General features: G+C 39.2%; 1 protein-coding gene across 1 annotated transcript in view; it reads right to left on the bottom strand.

The window, feature by feature from the left end:
* The window catches only part of IL1RAPL1 (interleukin 1 receptor accessory protein like 1), a gene marked incomplete at both ends in the record, with an annotated part of 1,258,868 nt that overhangs the window by 27,831 nt on the left and 1,205,092 nt on the right, over positions 1-25,945 (bottom strand). Inside the window, one exon of the mRNA XM_080795733.1 lies at positions 1,300-1,443. Coding sequence (XP_080651859.1) covers positions 1,300-1,443 — 144 coding nt within the window. The remainder of the gene's footprint in view (positions 1-1,299; positions 1,444-25,945) is intronic.

Here is a 25,945-nt window from a genome sequence, read left to right as displayed (position 1 = left end):
ATCAGTAAAATGGAAATTGTAATACTGACCTCAGAAGTTTTTGAGCCTTAACAAGAATGATTTAAGAAGGCCCAGCACTTTTTTTGGTACTCATCCAACAATAGCCCTGACGTTGACAATTTTCTCATATCTCTTTGAAGGAGTAGCCAAAAAATTTAATACTCCACACATGCAGGGAAGAAAGTTAGGAACAAGTACAAATCAGCACTTAAAAATGTAAAATGCCCCGGACATGCTGCGGGCACGGACTTCACCCTCATGGGATGGGCAAATGGTTACACAGCCCGTGTAAACTAGTCCTGTTCACAAGCCTGACCACCCACAATGCTACCTGTAGATTTAGTCCACAGGATCCTGGAAAGGTAGAAACATGGCAATCCCTTCATTTTCCTTTGTACCACTTAGTGCAGAAGCGGCAATCGTGAAAAAGAAATGTATAAGTATGATCAAGAAATTGTTACCATCTGGACTGTGTGTGTGAGTTTGCACATGCTTCCTCTACTGCAAACTTATCTTATGTACAGATCACTCTCGAATAACCAAAGCGGAAAAAAAAGAAAACCTTAAGTTCTCGAATGGGTAGTTCATGGACCTCCATTTTAAGAACCCCCAAATTCCTCTTAGAGTGCACACAGAGTCACGATTGACCAGAAGGGGCAGATCTTTATTACGATTTCCATGAAAACAACATTTACTCGTCCAATTCAAGGAAAAATAGTAGATGTATTCGTATGAAAACAATGTGCTTGGGCACTGTATTATCTGTTGGTCCACACTTGGAATAAAAATTCATCTGTCTAAATATAGCTACATAAACAGGCTTGGAAAGACTGCTATGAATTCTAAAATATTCAGCACAGTTTATTAGAGCTGGTCAGTCTAAGCAAGGGACAAACTGAGTTTCACTTCAAACCACCGGGCCAGGGAACACAATTAAAAGAGGTCCTCTTCACCTATAGAAAAGTAAAGCTGGCCTTTCACTACTGATTACAAGGTGAGAGAAAAGGAACACTCCGATAGCTGCAATCACGATTTGTAATTCTCAAGTGCTACTTGGCAGCGGATTCTAAAAAGGGTAGGTGTTGCTTTACAATTGTCAGAGGAAATTACCTATTGGCTCCAAAGCATCACACGCACAGTTCTGTGTAAAAGATGAATTTACAACCACTGAACATGGAAAGATGGTAAGAGCTGCTGCCAGTGGTAAGGCAGGGAATTTTCTTGCCCCTCAATAAAACAAAGGCAGAAAACAAATAAGAATATTGAGAGAGAACGTTAAAAAGAGGGAACTTATCTTACCTCCATCCAGCTCCTCAGCTCCAAAATGATTCCTGTAGAAGAGCATGATTTCTATCTTGTAACACTTGTAGATGGTCACCAAGCAAACAAGCAGCAGAAGGATAGCACCAAGGCCTCCAGCAAGTTCAACTGTGTACATTAGCTCTAGGGGAAAAAAATCACAGAAGGGAATTAGATCATATTCACATCCCACATCACAAATTCAACTTGATTTCACAGTTTTGTGGATGACACCAGATGTAGGTAATGGATTAACACAACCCCTTCCCTTTCTGCAGGAGAATTTGACCTTCCTAGCTCTGTTTCCTTGGTAACCAGATAAGGTGGTTTGTGGTAACTGTGTTGCTAAGCGACATTGCTTATGGTAAAAATGGTAGATTGCAATTGGACTGAAAGAATTATAAAATACCTGTTTGGAAACTATGATTCTGAGCTTGCCTGAGTATAGTAACTCCTATAAACATATCCCTTGTGGGAATCCTACAAACTAGGCTTGAGGATATGAGGAGTTTAAGCTGGGACAGTTTCTGAATCTTGATACTTTCCACCTGAGCTGTCACTGAGGCGATAGGGCTGGGGAGGGGGGGCGGTGGGGGTGGCGCGGTAAAGGTTCAAAAACGCAGTTCTTGAAGGGCGGTGTGGACTGTTTAATAGCGTTGGGTGAACCCCCTGAGGATTACAGTCTGCTGCCTCCTGCCAGGAACAATGACTCCCGTTTTCTACCTCCGAATAGTGCCCCCAGGGTGGCTGGCCTATCACAGTACCTGAGGCTGAACACTTGGGCTTCAAAAGTTGGACCCCTAGTGGATATCACACCCAGCTACGTCTGTAGCATTTTCCTTTCCTAAGCGGCTTAGACATTTTTTTCATTTGTTTAGCCACCCCTCTACTAGATAGGTTGCTACATTTTATCCAAAAGAGGGATTTTTCTGGCCACTCACTACATACAAGTTCTCTTTTTCCTATTGAATATCCATATTCCATTAAAAATTTATCTGGGGATAAAACATTTACTTTTTTCCTCCTTTAGAACTCATAGACGTTGTGACAAAATCAAAGCTACTGGTTTTTAAACATTAAGCCAGAACTGGGGCACCTGCGTGGCTCAGTCCGTTAAGCATCTGCCTTCAGTGCAGGTCATGATCCCATGGTACTGGGATTGAGTCCTGCATTGGGCTCCCTGCTCAGTGGGGAGTCTGCTTCTCCCTCTGCCTCTCCCCCAGTTTGTGCTCAATCTCTCTCTGTCAAACAAAATAAATTAAATCTTTAAAATAAAATAAAATAAACATTAAGTCAGCATGCACAGATTTTTTAAAAAAATTTTTAAAGAGAGCGAGAGCACGAGTGTGAGGGTGGAAGGAGAAGGAGAAAGAGAATCTCAAGCAGACTCCGTGCTCAGAGACTCGGAGTTTGGCAGGGGCCTCTACCTCATGACCCTGAGATCACAACTTGAGTCAAAGCCAAGAGTCCCTTGTCCAACCGACTGCGCCAACCAGGCACCCCAGAATGCAGATTTTGAAGTTCACCTTAAGAGCCTGTAGATGCCTGCTGTCTTCTTGATCAATATAGTCCAAATGTTATTGATGGGTAACCATTGTTCACTACTGATGATTACCTTGAAAAGTGATAGTTTCCTTAATTGCCTTTAAATATAAAAATTCCTGAAATTATGGCTCTAAAATAGTGGTATACTTGATGTTTTCATTTATAATCCATCAATGGGTTATCTAATTCCATAGCATAGTTAATGTAGGCTTATACTGAAAACTTTAAAATAATCTATGGTTTTGCAGTAACAACTACTGTTGCGTTAAAAGATCACTCCTGAGATCTCAAAAATGGGGTGAAATCTTCATGGGTATGATGCAGTATCAGTGACAAGTAATTTGAAAAGCATGAATGTTATTGCCTCATAAGAACATTTTGTGTTTGTGCAGTGTGTGTGTGTGTGTTTCCGTGTGATGTCACTTTTCCCATGATAATTATAGAACAAAATTCAGCCATATTTTTCATTGTCTAGTACTTCATTTTTAATTCAACAATTTGGGGGTTTTTTTGGTTTCAAAAAACATATATAACTACTGTTTAGTCAAGTGTATTTTATGTTCTTATTAAAATTAAATGGGAAATAGAAGAAAATCTTATATGCTTGGATTTTATGAATTTAAAAAAGAAAAACAAAATGAGTTATTAAACCTTTGAGAGTCTAAGAGAATTAATATGGAAAGTAAAATACAGAAAAGCACCTCCTGGAAATTTTTACATTTTGTATTAATAAATATCAGATAGCATTAACTGTTGAAACTTGTGAGGGCCTACACAAGATAGTACTACAAAAGTTCCAGGAATGAAATACAAGAAGCTCCTCAATATAATATTTTCCCATTCCTATGTGAATAAAAAGGATAAGTGGGTAGATAATGCTGTAAGATGCACTGGGCCGGGTTCTCTCAGTGTAAGAGTTGACTCTACCACACAGAGAAAACTGCGCAAAACTAACTTATACCCATAGGCTAATTTATACACCAAAATAATCTGATTTAAGTTATACTGGACGTGGGGTGCCTGGGTGGCTCAGTTGTTAAGGGGCTGCTTTTGGTTCAGGTCATGATCCCAGGGTCCTGGGATGGAGCCTCGCATCGGGCTCCCTGCTCAGTGGGAAGCCTGCTTCTCCCTCTCCCACTCCCCCTGCTTGTGCTCCCTCTCTTGCTGTGTTTTCATTTATCTATTTATTTATTTATTCATTCATTTATTTGTTTACTTAAAAATATGATAAATAAATAATACTGGATATGATGGGAGAGATAAACATCTGGACTGTGGTTTCTTTTCAGAGTCATTGGTTTTTCTAATTTAATGCATCGAATCCTTGCAGTTTATTACCCTAAAGTTTCTTGCATGAGAAAAGAATTGGGAAAAAATGGACAATGAGAGTAACTTGTACTCTCAAATGTTGTTAGTGGAAGAGCTCAATCGTACCACTATAGTAGACAATTTGGGGTATTTTCTGATGAGGTTAACTGAATCTACCTTATGACTAGCAACTGCATTCCTAAGTCTTTATGCAAGGAAATAGAAGCAGATGTCCACAAGAAGACTTGCTCAAGAACGTTCAAAGTAGTCTTATTCACAGTAGCCACAACTGAAAACAACACGAATGTTCATTAACAGGAGATACTGAACAAACTGCTGTATGTCCATATGACAGAATACACTCAGCAGTAAAAAGAATAAACACTGGTGGGGGGGCGCCTGGATGGCTCAGTGGGTTAAGCCTCTGCCTTTGGCTCAGGTCATGATCTCAGGGTTCTGGAATTGAGCCCCGCCTGGGGCTCTCTGCTGGGCAGGGAGGCTTCTTCCTCCTCTCTCTCTGCCTACCTCTCTGCTTGCTTGTGATCTCTGTCTGTCAAATAAATAAGTAAATAAATAAAATCTTTTAAAAAAATAAAAGAATAAACTACTGAGGCACCTCGGTGGCTCGGTTGGTTGGGCAGCTGCCTTTAGCTCTGGTCATGATCCCAGGGTCCTGGGATCAAGTCCCATGTCGGGCTCCTTGCTCAGTGGGGAGCCTGCTTCTCCCTCTCCCTCTACCTGCTACTCTGTCTGCTTGTGCTCTCTCTTTGTCAAATAAATAAATAAAATTTAAAAAGAGTAAACTACTGATACAAGCAACATGCATGAATCTTACAAAATTATGTTAGGTGAAGGAAGCCAGACATAAAATAATGTCTTCTGTGTAATTCTCTCTAAATGAAGTACAAAAACAGGCCGAAATAAACATAGTGGTAGGAATCACAGAATGGATGTTTTGTGGATGAGTGACGGGAAAATTTACTGGAAAGGGGCAAGAGGAAACTTGGTGGGGTAAAAGAAATATTCTGTATCTTTTTCAGGTATGGATATACAAGTATATACATTGTCAAAACTCAACGAGCTGAATACTTATCATTTACGCATTTTACCTTATGTTAATCACACTTTAATTCTTTAAAACTTGGATTAAAAAGAATAGCCGCTATAAAATCTAACTCGAGGCTTCTGTGGGTAGAAGCTGTAAAGAAAGCTGGAGTCAGGACAGCTGGTCTACTGCAGAAACCTCCCCAGGCTGGGAATGGTTCTATGTTGGCTCCAAGCACGCCCCTGGATTCTGGAGACATGGCACCAGGCCTAGACAAGCATCCTTTCCGTGCCCATATCTAGTGGAAGAGCTTTTGAAACAATCCAAAGCTGTGCCCAAGACATAATCCTATTAATGTAATAAGCTGAATTCTCATTTTCTTCAGATGGCATTTATAAGACTGTTCTCTATACATTTTTTTTTAAAAAATTCAACACTGAATATGCAAAAGTTAGAGAAAAATGATATAAAAGTAAGTTCTTATTTTTAGAGAAGTCATTGCCCAAATGTGAATCATTCCTATTGCTAGAAGTCATGAGCCACTCAAATAATTATATACACTACCTCAAATACACTATAGAGTAGGCCAATCAAAGTACTGTCTGAAATGTAATGAGACAGTGGGGTTGATGTGGCTTAGCAATTAGAGAAATAGTCTAGTGTCACATGAATATATCCTTCAAGGTACAAACATGTGGAAAGCTATATATACCTAGACTACGGGCAATAAGCAAGAATTAGTCTTCCTGAGCCACAGGATAGTCATTTACTAATAAGATGGAGACCAAGACTGGGTCCAAAGAAATGGCATTTTCAAGGAGCTAATTTATCCTGCGATCCAGAGCGTATCTCAAATTTCCCCCAGATACTTCTACAATATTACAGGCAGAAGTCTGGTATTCTTACAGTGTTCTTGGAAGTGAGAAAAGAAATGTGTCTTTTATCACAGTCCACATACCAGTACCTGCTCCTCAGTTACTACATTACCTCTATGCAAGAGTAATTTATGTGCCTTCGTATTAGAAATGTGGGAGGTTAAAAAATTTCCCATGTAAGTTTTTCACATTGGTTTATAGACCATGCGTAAGCTCTCCCAAAGAAAATGGCGTACTAGATTTAGTTTCCACATTCTTTTGCTCGAAGCTGGACAAATTCATTAATATGAGTGCTATCCGTTACTGCTTATACATTGGGTCAGGACAAAATTACTAGGGGTTAAATTCTGTTACACTTAAAAGAAATGATTCCGGGCCCACTGATGTATTTTATCTTTACATTACAATGTGAAAGGTGTTGCCCCAGCAAATGTCATTTTCTCTTTGAAATGGGATCTGCTTTTCAGCTCAAGTTCAGGTTGCCTGGAGTGACAGCATTTAAAAAATAAAAAGATTCCATTTCAGCACAATTCAACATCAGAAGATGGAAAGAGATAGTGCAGACCTTTTAAAAATCTGGTTAGCCTTTGTGTTATTTGGTTAAAATGATAGACTCTACCCCCTTTAAGGGACTGAGACTGAATATTGAAAATTGTAAAGCAAAATCGCTCAGCAAATCCTAAGGGAAATTGGCATTTGGTTAAACACAACAAATGAACAAGTGCCAAAGAGTTACATTTAAGGGCACCAGCAGTCATTTAGTTACCGCAATTAACAATAGTCTTTGGAAGCTCCAGTTTGGGCTAAGGGAAAACACATTGATTATTGCTGCGGTAGTAGACTGCTTTTGGAATAAATTGCTTCAATTTAAAACTAGATTTGCTACAAGCATTTTGAGCAATGACTACAATTTTTTCTTATCAAGACAGTTGGACCAAGCAACCCTTTAAAAGAAACAGCTAATTAAAATAAAGCGCGTGCCATCTCTTAGTATATTGGATTACATTGCAAATAATAAATGCATTCGGTTTACACTAATCTTGCTGCAATTACCTACTGTAGTTTGGGGTCCTATTTTTTTCTACTGGCCTGTACCTGGTCTTATTGTTGGCAAACTTTTTCTGCTAGATGTCTTTGAAGAGGTAAAGATGTTAGCAAAGTAAATCTTCACTCGGACTTTTCATTTTGTTTCTCTATACGTATTTCTATACATAATCTTGTTTCAAGTAGAACTGAAGATTTCAGGTGACTTTTTCTTATTTGGTTCAGCCAAAAATTGCCTCATTCATTATATAAAGTCCTTTGAAATGCTCTGCCCTGATTTGTATGCAGTAAAGTGCAACTTGTGGGGGAAATGCATGATAGACAATCTAATGATCCCAGTTTATTCATTAGCCTCACCAAGTACATTTCTCCTTCTCTCATTGTGTTATAAAGAGCTAAACTTTATAAGGATTTATCCATCCACATAAATTCATATGCATATTTATTTCTCTGGAGCAGTATAACTTATTTGTTCCTGGCAGGAGGATAATTATGCTCAGCCTACAAAGATATTCAACTCAATTCTACAATACATCAATGCAATTTAGAAGCAGTTATAATTTTTTTTTGGGTAACACATTAAGAAGCGGAATTGCTATTCATATAATAGCAAGAAAACGTTTTGGGAAGGTATAAACTAGTATGTAAAGATAGTAGCTTTGCTTTTGCAAAAGCGCTTTCTGGAACAAGGCAGGATATACAAAATAATAATATAATAATGATAACAATAATAATAGAAAGGAAAATGAAAATGCTCTCTGAATGTAGCAGCTTGATTTGTGCATCCAAACATCTGGGCAAAAGATTACCTTCTAAGTGGTATATTTTGTCATTTCGAAAGAGGCTTTCAGCAAAAGTATCGAATTAACTTTTACTTACTGCCAGTCAAGAATGCAAATATGGTCCTTGGCTAGGACCCATCATTAGGGATTTAGTTAGCCTCAGCTCCCAGAAGCCATAGGAACTGAAGAGCTACATGTTAACAAACTGTTTAAAATTTAAAAATAAAACAAAAGTCTAGAGGAAAAAAAATACATCATTCTTTCCATAGTTAGCTAGAGCCTACCCTTAAAACGTGCTTTTCTTCTTCCCAACCAGATAAGAAGGGTACTAAGTTTGGTTTTGCTTTCTCCCATGAAGTGAAAGGAATATTCGTAACTGGTATGTATTAAAAGACAAGGTAAGATGAACAATGGCAGTAATCAAAAAAACATGATTCCACGAATTCATGTTAATGAACACATACATTAAAAGGAAAGCTCTTCCTTAGCCAGAGCAGAAAGATACCACTTGGTAAAAATAGAAGAAATGACAGCATTAGAAATCACCCCGTTTCAGCCATCCTAATAATAATTGATTCAGGTAAGAATTATCAACAGATGTTAAAATTATTAGGTGAAAGATCGATGAGGTAGGATAGTCACACTGTTTTAAAGTACCTCCCCACTGATTATTTATTAAGGACTGAGGTAACAATGGACACCATTTCAAGGAAGTAACCAAAATTAACATCACCAGTAATGGGACAAATCGACATCATGCACCTCCTGATGGGATGCATGAACAAGGCACAATATCATTCATGTAGTATTCCAGCCAGAAACAGTATTCCAGCCAGAAACAGGTCAATACCCAAAAAAGGAAGACATATCAGGCAAACTCAAACTAAGAGACACTGTATAAAAAATAAAATCTGGCTTCCACTCTTTAGAAACGTCCAAGCCGTCGTAGGGATCCAGGGCAGTTCCTTTGGCTGAAGATGATTTTGAGTTAAAAGCAATCCACACCCCGCAGATGCAGGAAAAGCTCTTTGCCTCCCTCAACTGCCTAAATTTACATTGGAAAGGAAAGCCTGCCCTGGAAGAGAGCGATTAACAGAGATTCATCTTCACCTAAGAAAATTCTTTGCATAACAGGGTAATCTTTGTTTTTTAAACCCCTTTGTTTTCCAAACTTTGTTTCCCAAGCTCCTCCCCTTAGCAGCTCAGGAGGGTCAGATAAACCTCCCGTTGCCTGACTGTGGATTCCTCCTACTAAATTTGATATTCTCCCGTTAATCTGTCTCATGCTTAGTTACAAGGACCTTGATGGGCAGAGAAAATTTCTTCCCAACACCGTGAAAGACAAAGAATGGCTGAGGAACTATCCCAGGTTGAAGGACAGTAGGAAGACTTGACAACTAAATGTAATCCTGGATGGGAAATACGGTAGCAGGGGTTATTATTGGGATGACCTTTTAAAAGTGAATATAGGGGCGCCTGGGTGGCTCAGTGGGTTAAGCCACTGCCTTTGGCTCAGGTCATAATCTTAGGGTCCTGGGGTCGAGCCCTATATCCGGCTCTTTGCTCAGCGGGGAGCCTGCTTCTCTCTCTCTCTCTCTCTCTCTCTCTGCCTGCCTCTCTGCCTACTTGTGATCTTTCTCTGTCAAATAAATAAATAAAATCGTAAAAAAAATAAAATTTAAAAAAAAGTGAATTGTAAGAATGGGTTGCGTCCCTAACCGGCCGATAAGAGAAAATAGCTAAAACCTGAAAAAACAACTTAATCATATACCACCAGGGCGTTAGGCGGTGGCGCCACAGGGGCCAGATGTTAAAGAAAAACAAAGAGTTAACTTGCAGAGATCACAATCCTGCAGGACAGGAGTCTCCCTTGGTTTGCAAATGTCCTGATGATTTGCAACAAAAAGGCTATCTTTTCAATGGTCCAAATTCCAGAGACAAATGGCTCGGTTTCTCGAGGCCAAACGCCGCCCCTCCCCACCATAAAACTGAGGGAGGCTGAGGCAGAAGGAAATGTAAATAAAGTTAAATTTCTTCTATACCTAAATCTCACTTAACCGCCAGGATGGCTCCAGGGTGACGCCGGGGGGCAAAAAGGTTAAACAAAGTTAAACTGTCAAAGTGGGGCGCAAGAGATGTATGTAGCTATGAAAAAGTGCCTTGAAAATGCTATATAAACCCTTGGCTTTGAGTGCTTGGGGTCCTTGTTGAAACCCGCTGCGCCGGGCAGATACTTGGACCCCAGCTAGCTGGAAATAAACCTCGCTGTGTGACTTGCATTATTGAGAGTGTCCTCTGTCTAATTGAAGGGTGGTCTACTCCGTACCCTAACAGAATATAGATGGTATATTAGAAAACAGCATTCTACCATTTCCAGTATTTGTGGATTTAATAAATACACTCCGGATAGGTAAGGAAATAGCCCTGTTTTCAGAAGATTCACACCGAAAAGTTTAGCCATTGATGTCTGCAATTTACTCTCACACAACATCAATAATATGTTATGTGCTTGTATACATGGTGTAGCTCTATCTTTTGATTTACCTACCCACATTGAGAGAGGTAAGGCAAGTGTGGCAAAATGTTAATAATTGGTGAATCTAGTTGAAGAGGATGTATGGAAATTTACTGTACTATTCTTGCATTATTTTCTGTAACGTCTCCAGGTTTCTTTTCGAAATAAAAAGTTAAAAAATGAAAGACAAGTCAAATGGTAAGATCATATTATTGCAAGTGTTATTGTAACTAGAGTGTGCTTTGTGTTGATTAGTTTTGACTTAAAATTTTATTATTTACAGTCACTCTGATGTAATCTGTCTAAAACCTTCAGGCTAATCTTCCAAAAACATGCTGTCCTTGCCTTGGAATTTTCTTCAGTAATTGTTAGCCAATCTACAGTGCTAATGGAAAAAAGTCCAAAACCCTTATGATGGCATTCACGGTCCTTCACTTCTTTAATTGAAGGAGCTAATTAACCTCTAGCCAGAATCATCCCTCCAATGTGAATTGAACTTGACATGTGTTTTCCCAATTCTAGACCGACGTAGAACTTCCCACTTTCATTTATCAAAACCCTACCAGGACTGCGAGGCAAGGCTAAGACCCACACTTTCAATGAAGCTTTTCCAAAAGTGATTCATTTCCTCAGAAAATGTATTTTCTGTAGCTTTCTTGGTAACTTACTACATTGCATTATGTCATTTACTTTTGTTTATGGTTTTACGTGATAGACAATTTTTCACCTTAGGACCTTTGCTGTGGCTGTTCCCTCTGACTGGAATATTCCTCCCCCAGATTACTGTATGCCTCCCTCTTTGCTGCTTTGTCTTTGCTCATATCACCTTCTCAGTTTGGTCCACCAAGCACTCATTCCTTTTTTTGGTTTTTTTAAGATTTTATTTATTTATTTGACAGGCAGAGATCACAAGTCGGTGGGAGAGGCAGGCAGAGAGAGAGGGGGAAGCAGGCTCCCTGCTGAGCAGAGAGCCTGACACAGGGCTTGATCCCAGGATGCTGGGATCATGACCCCAGCAGAAGGCAGAGCCCCCCAGGCACCCCAGCAAGCACTCATTCCAAATCACAAACTTGTGGCTGCACTTGGCATCCATTTTTCTTTCTTTCTTTTTTTTTGTTACAGCATTACATATGATATAACGTAGTATTTAATTTGCTTATTCATAAATATATCATTGTTTATTATCTGTCTCCCACTGGAATTTAAATTCCATCAAGATTAAGTGGATTTTGGGGGTCTATTTTGTCCATATTTTTTATTGATCTATCTCAAGTGCCTTGGAAACTATTGAACACATAGTAGGTGCTCTATGAACAGCTGTTGAATAGATCAATGATTGGATGATTAAGAATAAGCTCAATTTTCTAAGAAGAAGTTAGTTTTTTATGCATTCCCACTTTAAAATTCCCAGAATATCTCTGTAAGTCATCCTCTCAGCCAGCCAATGTGTCATGAGGTTTAATCAACTGATGAGGTGTAATTATTATGCAGTCTGTTAATTTGGTAAGAAAACATCATTCTATAGAAAAATGGTCAACTTAACTCTACAAATATAGAAATGTTCTCTCATTCATAAATCCAATGACCATATAGTCTAGTATAGACTTACAGAACTAGGAAACTTTGTATCCATTTGGCATTTAGAAATCAATAATATATTATTTACATCTTTGGTAATGCTATTCAGTTTTTTCTTTTCACTTGATGAGGGAGCAGAAGGCAAGCTGAAGACACAGGATAAGCTGACATCCTGCAACCTCCCCCTACGCCCCCACTCCTGGGTGGGACATGTGTGATATTCCTCCAAGAAGCTGCCAACTATCTTAATGTTATTGCTTTACTAGACAGAAAAACAACTTTAACTTGACAATGGCAAGTACTCTAGTATCTTGTAGGTCCTCTTTAGCATATGAAAGTTCTTTTATTTTTTTTAAATTTTTTGTTCTTTCTTTTTATTTTTTTTAAAAGATTTTATTTATTTATTTGAGAGAGAGAATGAGAGAGAGAGAGAGAATGAGAAGAGGGAGGGTCAGAGGGAGAAGCAGACTCTCCGCCAAGTAGGGAACCCAATGCAGGACTTGATCTGGGGACTGAAGGACCATGACCCAAGCCTAACGTACTGAGCCACCCAGGCACCCAAAAGTTCTTTTAAAAACCTCCCTTTTTCCTTACCTCCTCCAACCCCACTGTATATAATCAACTGCTCCTTATAACCCTAGTGCAGCACTTCCTGCCCAAAGGTCCTGTCCCTATGCTTTAATAAAATCACCTTTTTGCCCCGAAGACGTCTCCAGAATTCTTTCTCGGCTGTCAACTCCAGAACCCACCCCACCAAACCTCACCTATATTCCAAAAACCACATCATATCCCCACCCCATTCACTCATCCATTCATTCACTCTCTTTTTGTTTCATAAGTGCCTTAAATGTACCAGGTGTAGTACTTTGAATTCTAGCAATAAAATGATGAATAAAACAAGCTTCCTACCTTAAAGGAGTTCATGTCTAGTTGCAGAGTCTGGCATATAAGTGGATTATTTAATGACACAGTAATGAAAGCTAATGTCTATTGTGCACTTAAGTTTCACTCTTATGTGAAAGAAATGGTTTACTCTAAGTATCTTGACCACAGGTCAGGTGAGCAACTCACCCAGGGTGTTTGTGTTTCTACTAGAAGATATTAGGGCTAGGGATCGGACACTGTGGCACAATCTGGGACAGTGCCTGCAAAGATTTTTGGCAAGTGGTTTGGTACGAAGTACAGAGAAAGCAAATGTACGGCGTGATGGATGGTGGTAGTCAACTAACTGTTCTGGTTCCTCAGTTAGGACATGTTGTTTGCTTACTTTTTTTTTCTTCGTGAAGCAACTAGCTGTACCTTGTCAATAAATATTTGTTTGAAGGATTTGTGGTATCAATTAAATCAAGTTTCTCAAAATTAGGTCAGAAAAATAGGACCGCCTTCCTGCAAAACTGACATATTGTCCAAAAGCACAATGTGGCATCACTAACACAGACAGCTTTATTGCTGAAAACATTTCCCCGTTGGATTATGAAAGCAGTGTTTGAAATCGGTCTCTCTAAAGACCATAAGGTAGAATGTACCCAGAACAATTACGTATTTGTACACACATAAAAATATACAAACCATTTGGATGGGGACTCCTTCATCTTAGGACTCATAAGATTGAATATGAGGAGGAGAAACCAGACAATGAAGGAAGAGACTCTGCTATAATGAAGAGCAAAATGGGCCTCAGGTGACCAGCTTAGAAGACAGAGCTACTGTTTATCAAGGTGTCAAATTTCACAGATGCCTAAAAGAAAATCTCTTAGAAGAAAGAGTATTTGCTTTCCCTCTACTAGGAATTTCTTTCTCAACATGTCATACAAATAGACAGGCACAGATGGAATGTTAGAAAACATCTCTTGAGAGAAAATTGTCACTGAAGGTGGCATTGCCATTTTACTCCTTTTTGTGAAGGGCTGCAGTGTTTATCCTGAAAGCAATCCTCCACCGGAGGATACACTGTCACAGTTAGAACAGTTTGGTCTTCCACTGGGAATGCTTTGGATTGGCCAAAGAACCAGAACATCTGCATTGCTTAGATAACCAGAGGAAGGAGCCATGTTTTCTACAGAAACACTGAACCATTCTAAAAAATTATGATTTGTAGTATATTTCACTGTTGGAGATAGATTTATAAAATATTATATATATGTAAGAACTGATTGCGTTGCAATACACAAAATGGGATGGTTTGATCAACTTCTGAGTTTTATGTTATTTATCACAATTTTCTCCCTTTTGGGTTTTTATATATTTCCAAATTATTGAAAGCATTAGAATAAAATGTGTTCGGCAAAAGCTGTTTCTCTCATGAGACAAGTTTCACTCAAAATCTTGGTCATTCCACAGAGCTAGAGACTGTCAAGGCAAAAACAACAATCAAACCATATGCTGGTTTATTTCCCTCAATGGAAGTAACAGAAAATTCCATTTCTTATCTCTCTGGAATCTTTTTGATAGCTCTCTGCTTCCTGAAAACATAAGAGTGCTAAGACAAATAATGGTAAGTTTGCCTTCTTTTCTCATTTTGTAAACAGAGAGTGTCAAGAATTTAACACTTGTTTACGTCTTTTTCTTCTCTCATTAATACTCTCCAAAGAAACAGGCATAGTTTGGGAACTACTGGTAGCAGGATCTAGCATTCCTTGATTGCTCCAAAGGGAACAGTGAACAGCTGCTTAAACCATGACAAAGTTGAAAATAAAGTGGGTGGCTTGTATAGTTTAGTGGCCTGGGTAGTTGGGATATAGGAAGGGCCTGTCCTTAGGAATGCATTCTCTTTTACCAAAATGGCAGTAACATGGACCTGCTTCACAAAGACCAAGGCATTATCTTACAATCTTGCTCTACGTATTGATTTTTGGTGCATGAAAACCAGCAGTGGTTTGAGAAAAAAATGTAGAAGTAAAGGTGTCCCCCCAAACGTAACATTTTCTAATACAGACAGACATAAAATGGGAGAGAGAGGGCACATTGAAGCAAATGGGTTTTAATATACTTTAAAAATGTGTAAATAACTTGGTGTGATAACAAAAAGATGAATGATAGGTTTCCTATAAGCATTTTAAAATTTGTCCGTGGCTGTACCAAAACAGATTTTTTTTCCTCTTTTTATTTTTTGACTCTATGAAACATGCTCAGTGTGAAGACTTTGAAAATCACATAAGAATAATGAAAAGAAATGAAAGGTCACATGGGATCATACCACCCTGAGATAACCACTACTACTACTTCAGTTGAAAAAATTTATATGGGTCTTTTTCTAGTGTTATTAGGTTTTCATATAACTGAAACCTTTAAATGCTAATACTCCAAAGCAGCTCATATTTTGATTTTTACTCTAGACAGTTTAGAATGGAGTTGTCCTAGGTGGTTTATGATCTGTTTTCTACTAAGAGTCTTCATAGTAAACTCTTTTTTCATTTTTTAAAAAGATTTTATTTATTTGAAAAAAAAAGATTTTATTTATTTGGCAGACAGAGATCACAAGTAGGCAGAGAGAGAGATGAGGAAGCAGACTCCCTGCTTCCATTCAGGGGCCCCTGAATGGCAAACTCTTAAGCCTAATTTTTATTCACATAACTATTTATTCAACTATATTTTATAGATGCCCGGTTCAGCAAGGCAAGCCTGGCAGGAATTATTTAACAATACCATGGAGCTTTTCTTTATATAAATAATATTTTGGGCAGCAGTTTATAAATATTCAGTCAGAAGTAGGTTAAAACACAGTCCCATAGTAGAGAAGATACGGATTTGAAATTTCATTTACTCTAATTGCACTCTTCTAAAGATGAGAAAACTAAAACTGGTATGTGAATAGTTGACAGTTGAAAATACATTTGGATATTACCAATTTTTATGTGACTACTGAGTTGCTACTGATAGCAGTCTACACAAGAAGATAGCCAATATGGAATTTTTTATTGTGATACCTTTAAAGTAGTTCATTACGCTGTTTTCAATAATGACATATTCAAATAATATACACAAAATTGGTTCATCTGGGGAGAATTAGAAGTATACTTCTAATTAACACAAGAGGAAGAGAACATGCCACTCCAAAATATGCCACATTGGCATGTGGATTATTTTGAGTTGAAGGCCATCAAGACCCAGCAAACTGGGGCGCCTGGGTGGCTCAGTGGGTTAAAGCCTCTGCTTTCGGCTTGGGTCGTGATCCCGGGGTCCTGGGATCGAGTCCCGCATCCGGCTCTCTGCTCAACGGGGAGCCTGCTTCCTCCTCTCTCTCTGCCTGCCTCTCTGCCTACTTGTGATCTCTGTCTGTCAAATAAATAAATTAAAAAAAAAAAAAGACCCAGCAAACTCAGGAAAAACTTCTACCCCTCCCTTAACTGTCTAAAAGAATTTGAAATAGGGGGCCTAGCTCAGAAAGAGAGCTATTAGCAGAGATAATTTTTTCTTAAACTTTTTTTGAAAGAGTTTTCATTTATTTATTTTTGAGAGAGAGAGAGAGAGAGAGAGAGTTAGTTGATGTGGGGCTTGCTCCCAGGGCCCAGAGACCATGACCTGAACTGAAGGCGGATGCTTAACGGACTGAGCCACCCGGGTGCCTCTAGAGAGAACTTTTTAACTGGAAGAGTTAATAGGCATGACATGGCAAAGATCTGACTACCAAATATCTGCTCTTCTTCTCTCCCTGTGACCTGCCCTCCTCCCGCTTTGAGGTCCCAAGCCCGTATAGCATTCCTTAGCTCAGGATGGACAAAAGCCTCAGCTGCTTGACTGCCTTTGGGTCTCATGCTTTTATGGGGCTATTATATGCACAGAATTATTTTTCTCCTTTTAGTCCATTTTACATCAATTTAATTATTAGACCTGCCAGAGAACCTAGAAAGGAAGAGGGGAAAATTTTTCTGATAGCAAAGCAGTTGTGAGTCATTACCCTGAAACTATGGGATGATATGAGTTTTTAAGTCATCCTCACTTTATGTGACATACTAGAATTAGAATTCAAAACTGATTTAAGTGAGGCAATTGATGTGTCATTCTTTTAGGCTTTGATAATAGCCTCTTCCATTTTAGTTTCCATGAATTTGGCAACCATTACTGGTCAGTACTCTGGACTGTAGCTGTATATCTTACGGAATTGTCATTTCTATTTTGCAGTTACAGGAACTTGTCATCTAAAGATATGAGTCAACTTCACAAACACTTAAAACTTTGAAAACATCCCTAGGAAGAGCAACCACTTCATTTCACTCTCAAGATTTGCAAAATGAGGTACAGTGACTCAAAACTCGGAGATTCTATAAAATCTGACAAATTGGCTAATATATACCATCAGCCCTACCCAGGGTTTTATATGTTCTTACAAGATTCCCACACTGGGGCTTAAGGGCAAGTACTTTACAAACCATAAAAATGAAGAATAATGACACAAAGGGACTTGCTTTAGGTCACATACAAGTAAAGAGTCATAACTAAAACATTCTCAAGGTACAGTTTGTTTTTTCATCACAGTTTACGATTTCTTTTCAGTAAATACTCATTCATACATTTCAATTCATGGTAATGATTCTTGGGTGGTTTTAAAAATGATCTTTTTGTGCTTTCTTAAATATACCACTGGATTTTTTTGTGTGAAGTGAAGTCACCTGGGCATGAACATTATTTTGAGTTAAAAGCAATCCAAACCCAGCAGATTTAGGAAAAGCCCTTTACCTCCCCCTCAGCTTGGTGCTGGTACCAGAGATTCCTCTTTAAGAAGCTTCTCTGTATAACTGGGCAACCTTTGTTTTCTAAACATCTCCTTTTACCTTCCTGCTAAAGGCCTTTCTTTCCTTTGTATCCTCTGACCCCTATCCTTCCCTTTAGCACATATAAATGTCATATTGCCTCGCTGTGTTTGGAATTTCCATGTGTGTGTGGATTCCCCATATGTAGGCTATTAAATATTAAATCTGATTTTCTTTTATTAATCTGTCTCATGTCACTTTGATTCTTAGTCCAACTAGGACCTTAAAGGGTAGAGGAAATTCTTCTTCCTTAAAATAGCATTCAAATATCCATTTCTAATTAAGAGAAATCAACCTCCAGATACATTAATCTTCATAGAATACACACTAAAAATAGTGTATTTGCCTGAAAAGTAGAGACAAACAGCTAACATATTTCTTATAGATGGTAATGTAGTTCTTAAATGTAGTTCTTAACACTAAAATCTAATAAAAGTTTCCATTGTAATTTATTGGAAATCAACACATTTTTCCCTATTGTATGACTTGAGAAAGTAGTTAGCATTTTCTATGTGTCATGTCTAATTCCTCACTTTACTGACCTGGTTGTCAAAGTTCAATATACAGGAATTTCTTATTAAAAGTTAAACCTTGCATTTTATAACCCAGTTTTGCCATTTCTCAACTGAGTGCAGGAATTCACAGCCATAACAATGCACGGCTATCTCCCTCTTCCCAGCAATGTTGCTTTTATTCCCCAGGATGGTGGCAGACATTCCTCTGGCAGCAGTGACTCAACTACTAATGACACCTAGCCTAGTACTTTGCCCATGCCTGGCATTTAATACATATTTGGTGAACGGGCATGATTTGTTCCTTTTTCATATAGCAGCATCATATGGATCATCTTTAGGCAGTCTGCAGTAGAGTGAGATTTTGATCAGGATATGCAACATTGTCATATCAAAGTGGTTCTGAGAAGGAAAGGAGTGGTGTGTTGGTGGGTGGTGGTTGTGAAAATGTTATCCCTATTGTGATCTCTGATCACATATGTGAGATTGTGCTATGTGTGTGTGCTAGATGATACTGTGGGCTTCTTGCAAATACCCTAAACGGAATTATTATTTTTTAAGCTGGCTGTTTGTGTGTCCTGTAAACATTTTCTAACACAAAGATCTGCATTCTAATGCATTCCCCCTGCTCTGATCGTAGGCTTACTTGGGATTTATAACTTCTGTTAGAAGCTAGAGACAGATGCCTGTTAAAATGAATCGAACTTTTGAACATGTAGGTACTGTTTACCCAGGTTGCATTACTGAGTTTTGTCTCTGTTTTGCAGTTCCTATCATTGACCAATCATATGTGGAGGTTCAATTCTTCTACTATGTCTGGCCTTCCTTACTACACATAATTTAGATTTAGCTGAATACAAGTGTTCAAAACAGGAAATTAGTGGTATTAATGCCCATCACATATCTTGTTCCTCCTTGGTAATTGTTATTTGCATAGACTGAGCGCTGTATATAGCCTATTTGCACAGGCTGAAGTACATATATATATATATCCATATACATGTTGTTGAGACACATTCCTAAGTGGATTTCCTTTTTTAAAGAAGGGCTATATAAGAATTCTGTCCAACAGTGACAGCCCTCCTGATTTAAGAGGTTAATTATTTAATACTCGAAGAGAGTGCCCTCTCAGACATCTCTCTGAGTAGCAAATGTGTTCTATAAAGCACAATTTCATTGAATACGTGAGGCAAGTAACCTCATTAAGAGTAGAGTGTGAGGGCAATGCACTAATGTTCAAATAGGTTCAAAGGTTTTGACCATGTAAGAAGAATGAGGCAATTAGTTGGATTTAATCCCACTGACTGGCTATATTCCATTTTCATTTCTCTCTCATGGAAACAGTGAACTCAAGAACTCAAGAGAGCTAGTTGCTGTTCACCTATTAAAAGCTACCAAGTTTATTAGAGGATCTATTGTCTAGGCAAAGACCTCGGTATGTTAACTGCAGTCCACAGACCAGCAGCATCAATATCAATAAGGCACTTGTTTGAAATTCAAACCTTGAGTTCACCTGGACTAATGAATTCCAATCATTTTTTAACAAACTCCCTAGGTGATTTGTTTGCACTGTAAAGCCTGCAATTGTCAGCAAGCCTTTTTGCTCAACTGTAGACCCCAAAAGTTAAAGCCTAAAATAGACAAGACTGCTTGAATCTGGCTTTAACTGATGCCCATTGTCCTTATTTCTTTTTTTTTCCAAAGAGATTTGTTTATTTATTTTATTTATTTTAGAGAGACAGAGAGAGAGAGCACGCGCGTATGCTCTGTGCATACCGTGTGTGTGTTGGGTGGGGGGAGGCAGAGGGAAAGAGAGAATCCTAAGCAGACTCCCTGCTGAGTGGGGAGCCCAACGCAGGGCTGGGTCTCATAATCCTGAGATCATGACCTGAGCAGAAATCAAGAGTCAGACGCTCAACCGACTGAGCCACCTCGGCGCCCCAGCCTGTTGTTCTTATTATCACACTTTCCCGAGGCAATGATGAAGGTATTTTCCAATGATTGGAACATTGCAACCACCAGACCAGAAAAGCCCTGAGAGCAACAGAATGCAGGGAAGACCACAAACAAGAAGTCCTCTCCCCTGCCCATGATCATGGGGTGAACACATACGGAACCCCACCTATGATCATGTACTCTCTGCCTGCTTTCTTGTGTGTACCCCCACCCCCAAATTCTCCCTATGAAACTCTAGGTGTCCATCTTGCTGGTGGATAAGTCATTTGTTCAGGCTTGAGCCTGCCACCTCTTTCAACTGCCAGTACCTGAAATAAATTTCTCCCTTTCTTTTTTCCTAACCCTTATCTCTTGAGTTACTTGCCATGAGTTTATCCGAGTTTGTTCCACAACAGTGTTGGCAAACTCAGCCGGGATCTATGCTTTCAATTGGTCCAGCCCCCTTGGGATTCCCCAGGATGGAGCAGTTGGCCTGGGCACTGTCCCAGGGCTCACACATTCATTTCCTGAGTCAGTGGCTATGATAGATCAATTAGTAACACGATAACAACAAAAAATGATTGATTGTGAAGCCCTGTCTACAGACTTCTAGTTGACTCTCCAAGAGTGGAAACAGAAGGAACCTAATTTTTGTGAATTGCAATGATAGAAGAAACACCCAACTGTTAGCTAGGATGCAATAGGAAGTCACTCAAATACGAGAGCTACAAGCAATTAGCCGAAGGGAGGAAAGGGGACAAAAGCAGGGAAGAAGTGTGTTTTGTTTTGCAAGGAGACACCCAACTAGATGTTTCACCTGATAATGCCTCGCCAGGTGTGTGTCCCCTGATGGCCCCTCATGTGAGCCAGTCTGAGCCAGACTGGAGCTGGGGACGTTTGCAGAAGCCCCTCTAAGTGGACCTGAAGTTAACTGTAGCTCATTATAATACTAAGATCTCCCTTTATGGGCAATTTTTGGCCATTATTTGAACTTTGAACATACACTATATGCACGATCATGTTGACATGCTGGGTATGCACAATTGAACCAAAAAGTGCCTATGGAAGCCTCCTGCCCCCATCCCCTAATACACCAAATAAAAGCTTTCTGTGCTAACTCCTCCAGGAGACGGTGCTTTGAGAGCTATCACCCTGTCTCTTGTAACAAGTAATAAAAAGTTGTTTGCACTAAACATTTCCTTGGCTTTGCTCAATTTGATGCACCCCAAGTAGCAAAACCCTTAAGTTCGGTAACACAAACACATCGGTTTTAATCTTGGATTTTTAAATCTTGGTTTTTAAGATAAAAACACCTGTCTTTCAGTAACTGGTGGCAATTTTGCCCCCTGGGGACATTTGGCAATATTTGCAAACACTTTTGGTTGTCAGAACAAGGGAAGGTACTACTGGCAACTAATGGGTAGAGGCTGGGAATGCTGCTAAGCATTCTACAATGCATATGACAGCCCCCTACAACAAAGAATTGATGAAGGGTAGTTGGAAGGCAGGGACAAGGGTCCCCTGCCCTAAGAGGAAACCATCCTTAAAAGGATTTTACAACACCCAGGAAGGAGCTCTCCACCCTTTCCCATGTGATAAAAGAGGGGCAAGAACCTGATTGGATGACAGGCAAAGGGAGGGTTAATTAGATTAAAACAGCTGCTAACAAGCCCATAAAACCCCCTAGATTTAGAAACTCTGGTTGCAACCCTCTTGGGTCCCCTTCCTTATGGGGAGCTTTGTACTATCACTTTGCTGTTGTCCAATAAACCTTGCTTTGCTGCCCGCCACTCTGGTCTACCTCTTCATTTTTCAAAGCGGCCTGACCAAGAACCATTGGCACCAATGAAGGAAAAAAAAATCCTGTAACAGAATTACCCAGTTCAAAATGTCAATAGTGGTGAGATTAAGAAACCCTGCTCCAGACAAAGTTTCTATTACTCAGAATACATTTAATCATCCCATTCATCACATTTACAAAATGAGTTATGTATGTTGAGCAATATAACACAGAAGTATAAGCTAAAGATCTTTATCAAGAATTTAACATTTAGGGGCACCTGGGTGGCTCAGTGGGTTAAGCCTCTGCCTTCCGCTCAGGTTTTGATCTCGGGGTCCTGGGATCAAGCCCCACATCAGGCTCTCTGCTCAGCAGGGAGCCTGCTTCCCCCCCCCACCCCGCTTCTCTGCTTGTGATCTCTTTCTGTCAAATAAATAAAATCTTTTAAAAAAAGAATTTAACATTTAATTGGAAAACAAGTGAAAAATTCAATAAGACAAATGAAGGACTTTCATTGACTATGTCCACATATACTTAAATACTAAGAGCTTTGGCCCACATGATTAGTTCAACATGGTCCCCATACTGGCTTTGTCCAGGATCATCTCATTGATATTTATCAATTAAGAAATAAGCTAATCATCCTCAAACAGTGGTCCTTTTCTTTCCTAACAAAGATGCTGCTTTGGATAGTTTAGTTCACACTGAAGCAAACTGAATGACCAAAATGACTAAAAGGCAAAACTATGCTGATCAGGAAAACCTGGGATCAAGAGACTTTTGAAAAAACATTCCAGGGCTAAGGCAAAGATATGTTGAATTTAACCTCACTTTCATCATATACTTTACATCTAAGGAAATAGCTGAAAAGGTTGGTTTTCATGCCTGTAATTTTGGTGGCCGTCAAACAACCTTGTTGAAATGTCCATATCAAGAAACTCAAAGGTACAAAATTACTAGTATCGGACAATTTTTGCTCCTGGGGTAATAGCCACCAAGAGTATTTTTTGTTTTGGCGTTAGTTATCAAGAAAAAAAAAGGAAAGAATTGAGGTCAGCTGTTTAGAAGTCTTTCACAACTGAGGAGCAGAGAAGCAAGAAAAATGTTACAGGCTAGGAAAAATTTTGACTGCAAAATGTCAGATCTTATCCAAGGAGAGAATTTGTTAAACTTGATGACTCTGATTTGGAGATGCTATGGCAACAAAATTAAAATTCCTTAATATTTGGGCATTGCACAGGTAATAAAAGGACCGGAACATACACCCCCAAACATGCTTTTTTTGGCATATGGATTATTTTAAGCTTATTATTATTATTATTATTATTTTAAAAATGTATTTATTTTTAAATTTTTTAAAGAGATTTTATTTATTTATTTGAGAGAGAAAGAAAGTGTGAGAACAATGAGCAAGGAGGGGAGGGAGAAGCAAGGTCCCTATGAGCAGGATCCTGGGATCAAGACCTGAGCTGAAGGCGGATGCTTAACCAACTGAGCCACCCAGGCACCCCAGAGGCTATTATTATTTTTTTAATTTTTTAAAAGATTTTATTTATTTATTTGTCAGAGAGAGAGAGAGAGGGCAAGAGCACAAGCAAGGAGAGTGGCAGGCAGATGGAGAAACAGGCTCTCCATTCATCAAGGAGCCTGATGCAGGACTCATCCTAGGACCCTAGGATCATGACCTGAGCAGAAGGCAGATGCTTAACTGACTGAAAGACTCAGGTGCCCCAAAAGACTGGCTATTTTTAAGAATCTGCAGACACAGGAATAATTTTGAAAACCAAGAAGTTACCCTTTTGTGAAAGATATTTACATTTATAAGGGAAATCTCCATTTGTAAGGGTGTCTCCCTTTCTTAACCTGGAAGAGCCCAGGACTCTAAGTCTCTGAAAACTCTTTATCAATGGAGAAAGCAACAACTTAAATCTGTGTAACAACAGCACCCTTGATTACTGTGTTTCTCCTGGAAATCTCCCATAACTGGCTCTCCCACCCCAGCATCTTCTTTTGTCTGTAGCTGGAGATGGTATTTAGGGTGGTAGCTTAGGCCATTTCAGGCAGTTACATCAATTTTTCTGGTTATCTCCCTTGCATACAGGAGGTATACAAGTTATTAAACTTGTTGTTTTTTTCCCGTTAATCCGGTTTGTTATTACAGGGAGGTCTCAGCCAAGAACCTAGAAGGGTAAAGGGAACATTTTTTTTCCTCCCCAGAGCAATAACTCAATAAAGGTGGCACTTTAGTGAATGCCTGTTCAGTTTTTAATGAGTCATTGTCTTTCTAGAGAGATGATACCACACAGAGAGGGAGGAGGTTTTGCTATCTGGGCAGTTTGGCTTTTCCATATTTTGAAGTCAGTAATCAAAGATGTCAGATATTGAGCCCGAGAGAGGCTTAAACAGTTCTGTGATCTTATATCTCTCCGTAAATAAATACACTAGATAAATACTAATAAGGATAGGGGCATATACTCCAAAAATGATTCATTACAAAAAGGGATAAGGAGTCCACTAGGTCTAATTCATCTGGCTTTTTTTTTTTTTTTAAGATTTCTTTTAAATTTATATATCCAACAGAGAGAGACACAGCGAGAGAGGGAACACCAGCAGGGGGAGTGGGAGAGGGAGAAGCAGGCTTGTGCTGAGCAGGGAGCCAGCTGCGGGGCTCTATCCCAGGACCCGGGGATCATGACCTAAGGCAAAGGCAGAAGCTTAATGACTGAGCCACCCAGGCACCCCTCATCCAGCTTTAAAATAATGCATCCTAAATGATGTACACGTTAATTACATTACTAAAGATATTCTGGGGACTAGGGAGTTTATTGAGTAACTAATTTCTATTGATTACATTTTCTGGAGCGAGAAAGTGTATGTGCAAGAAATAAAATGGGTTTGAGAGGGAAAAGAGAAAACCTAGATGTTTATCATTATTAACTAGTGCTGGTCTCTGAGATAGATACTTTGCTAGTTCCCAAACTACTTCATGATGAATGGATTGCCATATTATTGTAATCAATATATCTAAACATAACCATTCAGAACAGGATTGTTAACGAATATTCCCTTAATGTGACAGTTTCAAAGCTAAGCATTCCCTAGAAGCATAATTCTATATTAGGAATGCTTAATATCAATGCAATTTAAAAAGTAGATGGTGGCATTTCAAATTATATTGGTTTTTATTTCCTGTTCATTTAATTTTATGAGTGCCAGACACATAGTAGGTTCTTAATGATTATCATTAAATGCATGAATAAATGAATTAAAGTCTCCTTTAGGACAGCATATTCAAAGTAAAGTAAATCTATTATAAGGTAAAATATGGAATCAATAGCACTGGAGCTAAAGCTGGCCATTTTAATACAAGATAAATTAGACTTAAAAATGACATTTGCAGGGGCACCTGGGTGGCTCAGTGGGTTAAGCCTCTGCCTTTGGCTCAGGTCATGATCCCAGAGAGGGCTTTCTGCTCAGTGGGGAGCTGGGATCAAGCTCAGCATCAAGCTCTCTGCTCAGCGGGGAGCCTGCTTCCCCCTGTCTCTCTGTCTGCCTCTCTGCCTACTTGTGATCTCTGTCAAATAAATAAATAAATAAATCTTTAGAAAAACGAGATTTGCAGGAGTTTAAATTTTTTTTTATTTTAAGGTTTTATTTATTTATTTGACAGAGAGAGAGTGTGTGAGAGAGGGAACACAAGCAGGGGGAGTGGGAGAGGGAGAAGCAGGCTTCCAACTTAGCAGGGAGCCCAACAGGGGACTTGATCGCAACCTGACACAGGGCTCGATCCCAGGACCCCGGAATCATGACCCCAGCCGAAGGCAGACGCCCAACGTCTGAGCCGCCCAGGCGTCCCCAGATTTGCAGGAGTTTTTAATAGAACACATTATTATTGCATCCTAAATTACCCAGAATATCATGTAGTTGGGAGTAGAGAAATGTAATGGCTGCTAACATTTACTGGGTCATAAATATGT

This window comes from Martes martes, assembly GCF_963455335.1.
Source record: "Martes martes genome assembly, chromosome: X".
NCBI lineage: Eukaryota > Metazoa > Chordata > Mammalia > Carnivora > Mustelidae > Martes > Martes martes.
The sequence above is the reverse complement of the archived record's forward strand: the minus strand, read 5'-3'. Positions and strand labels throughout refer to the sequence as shown.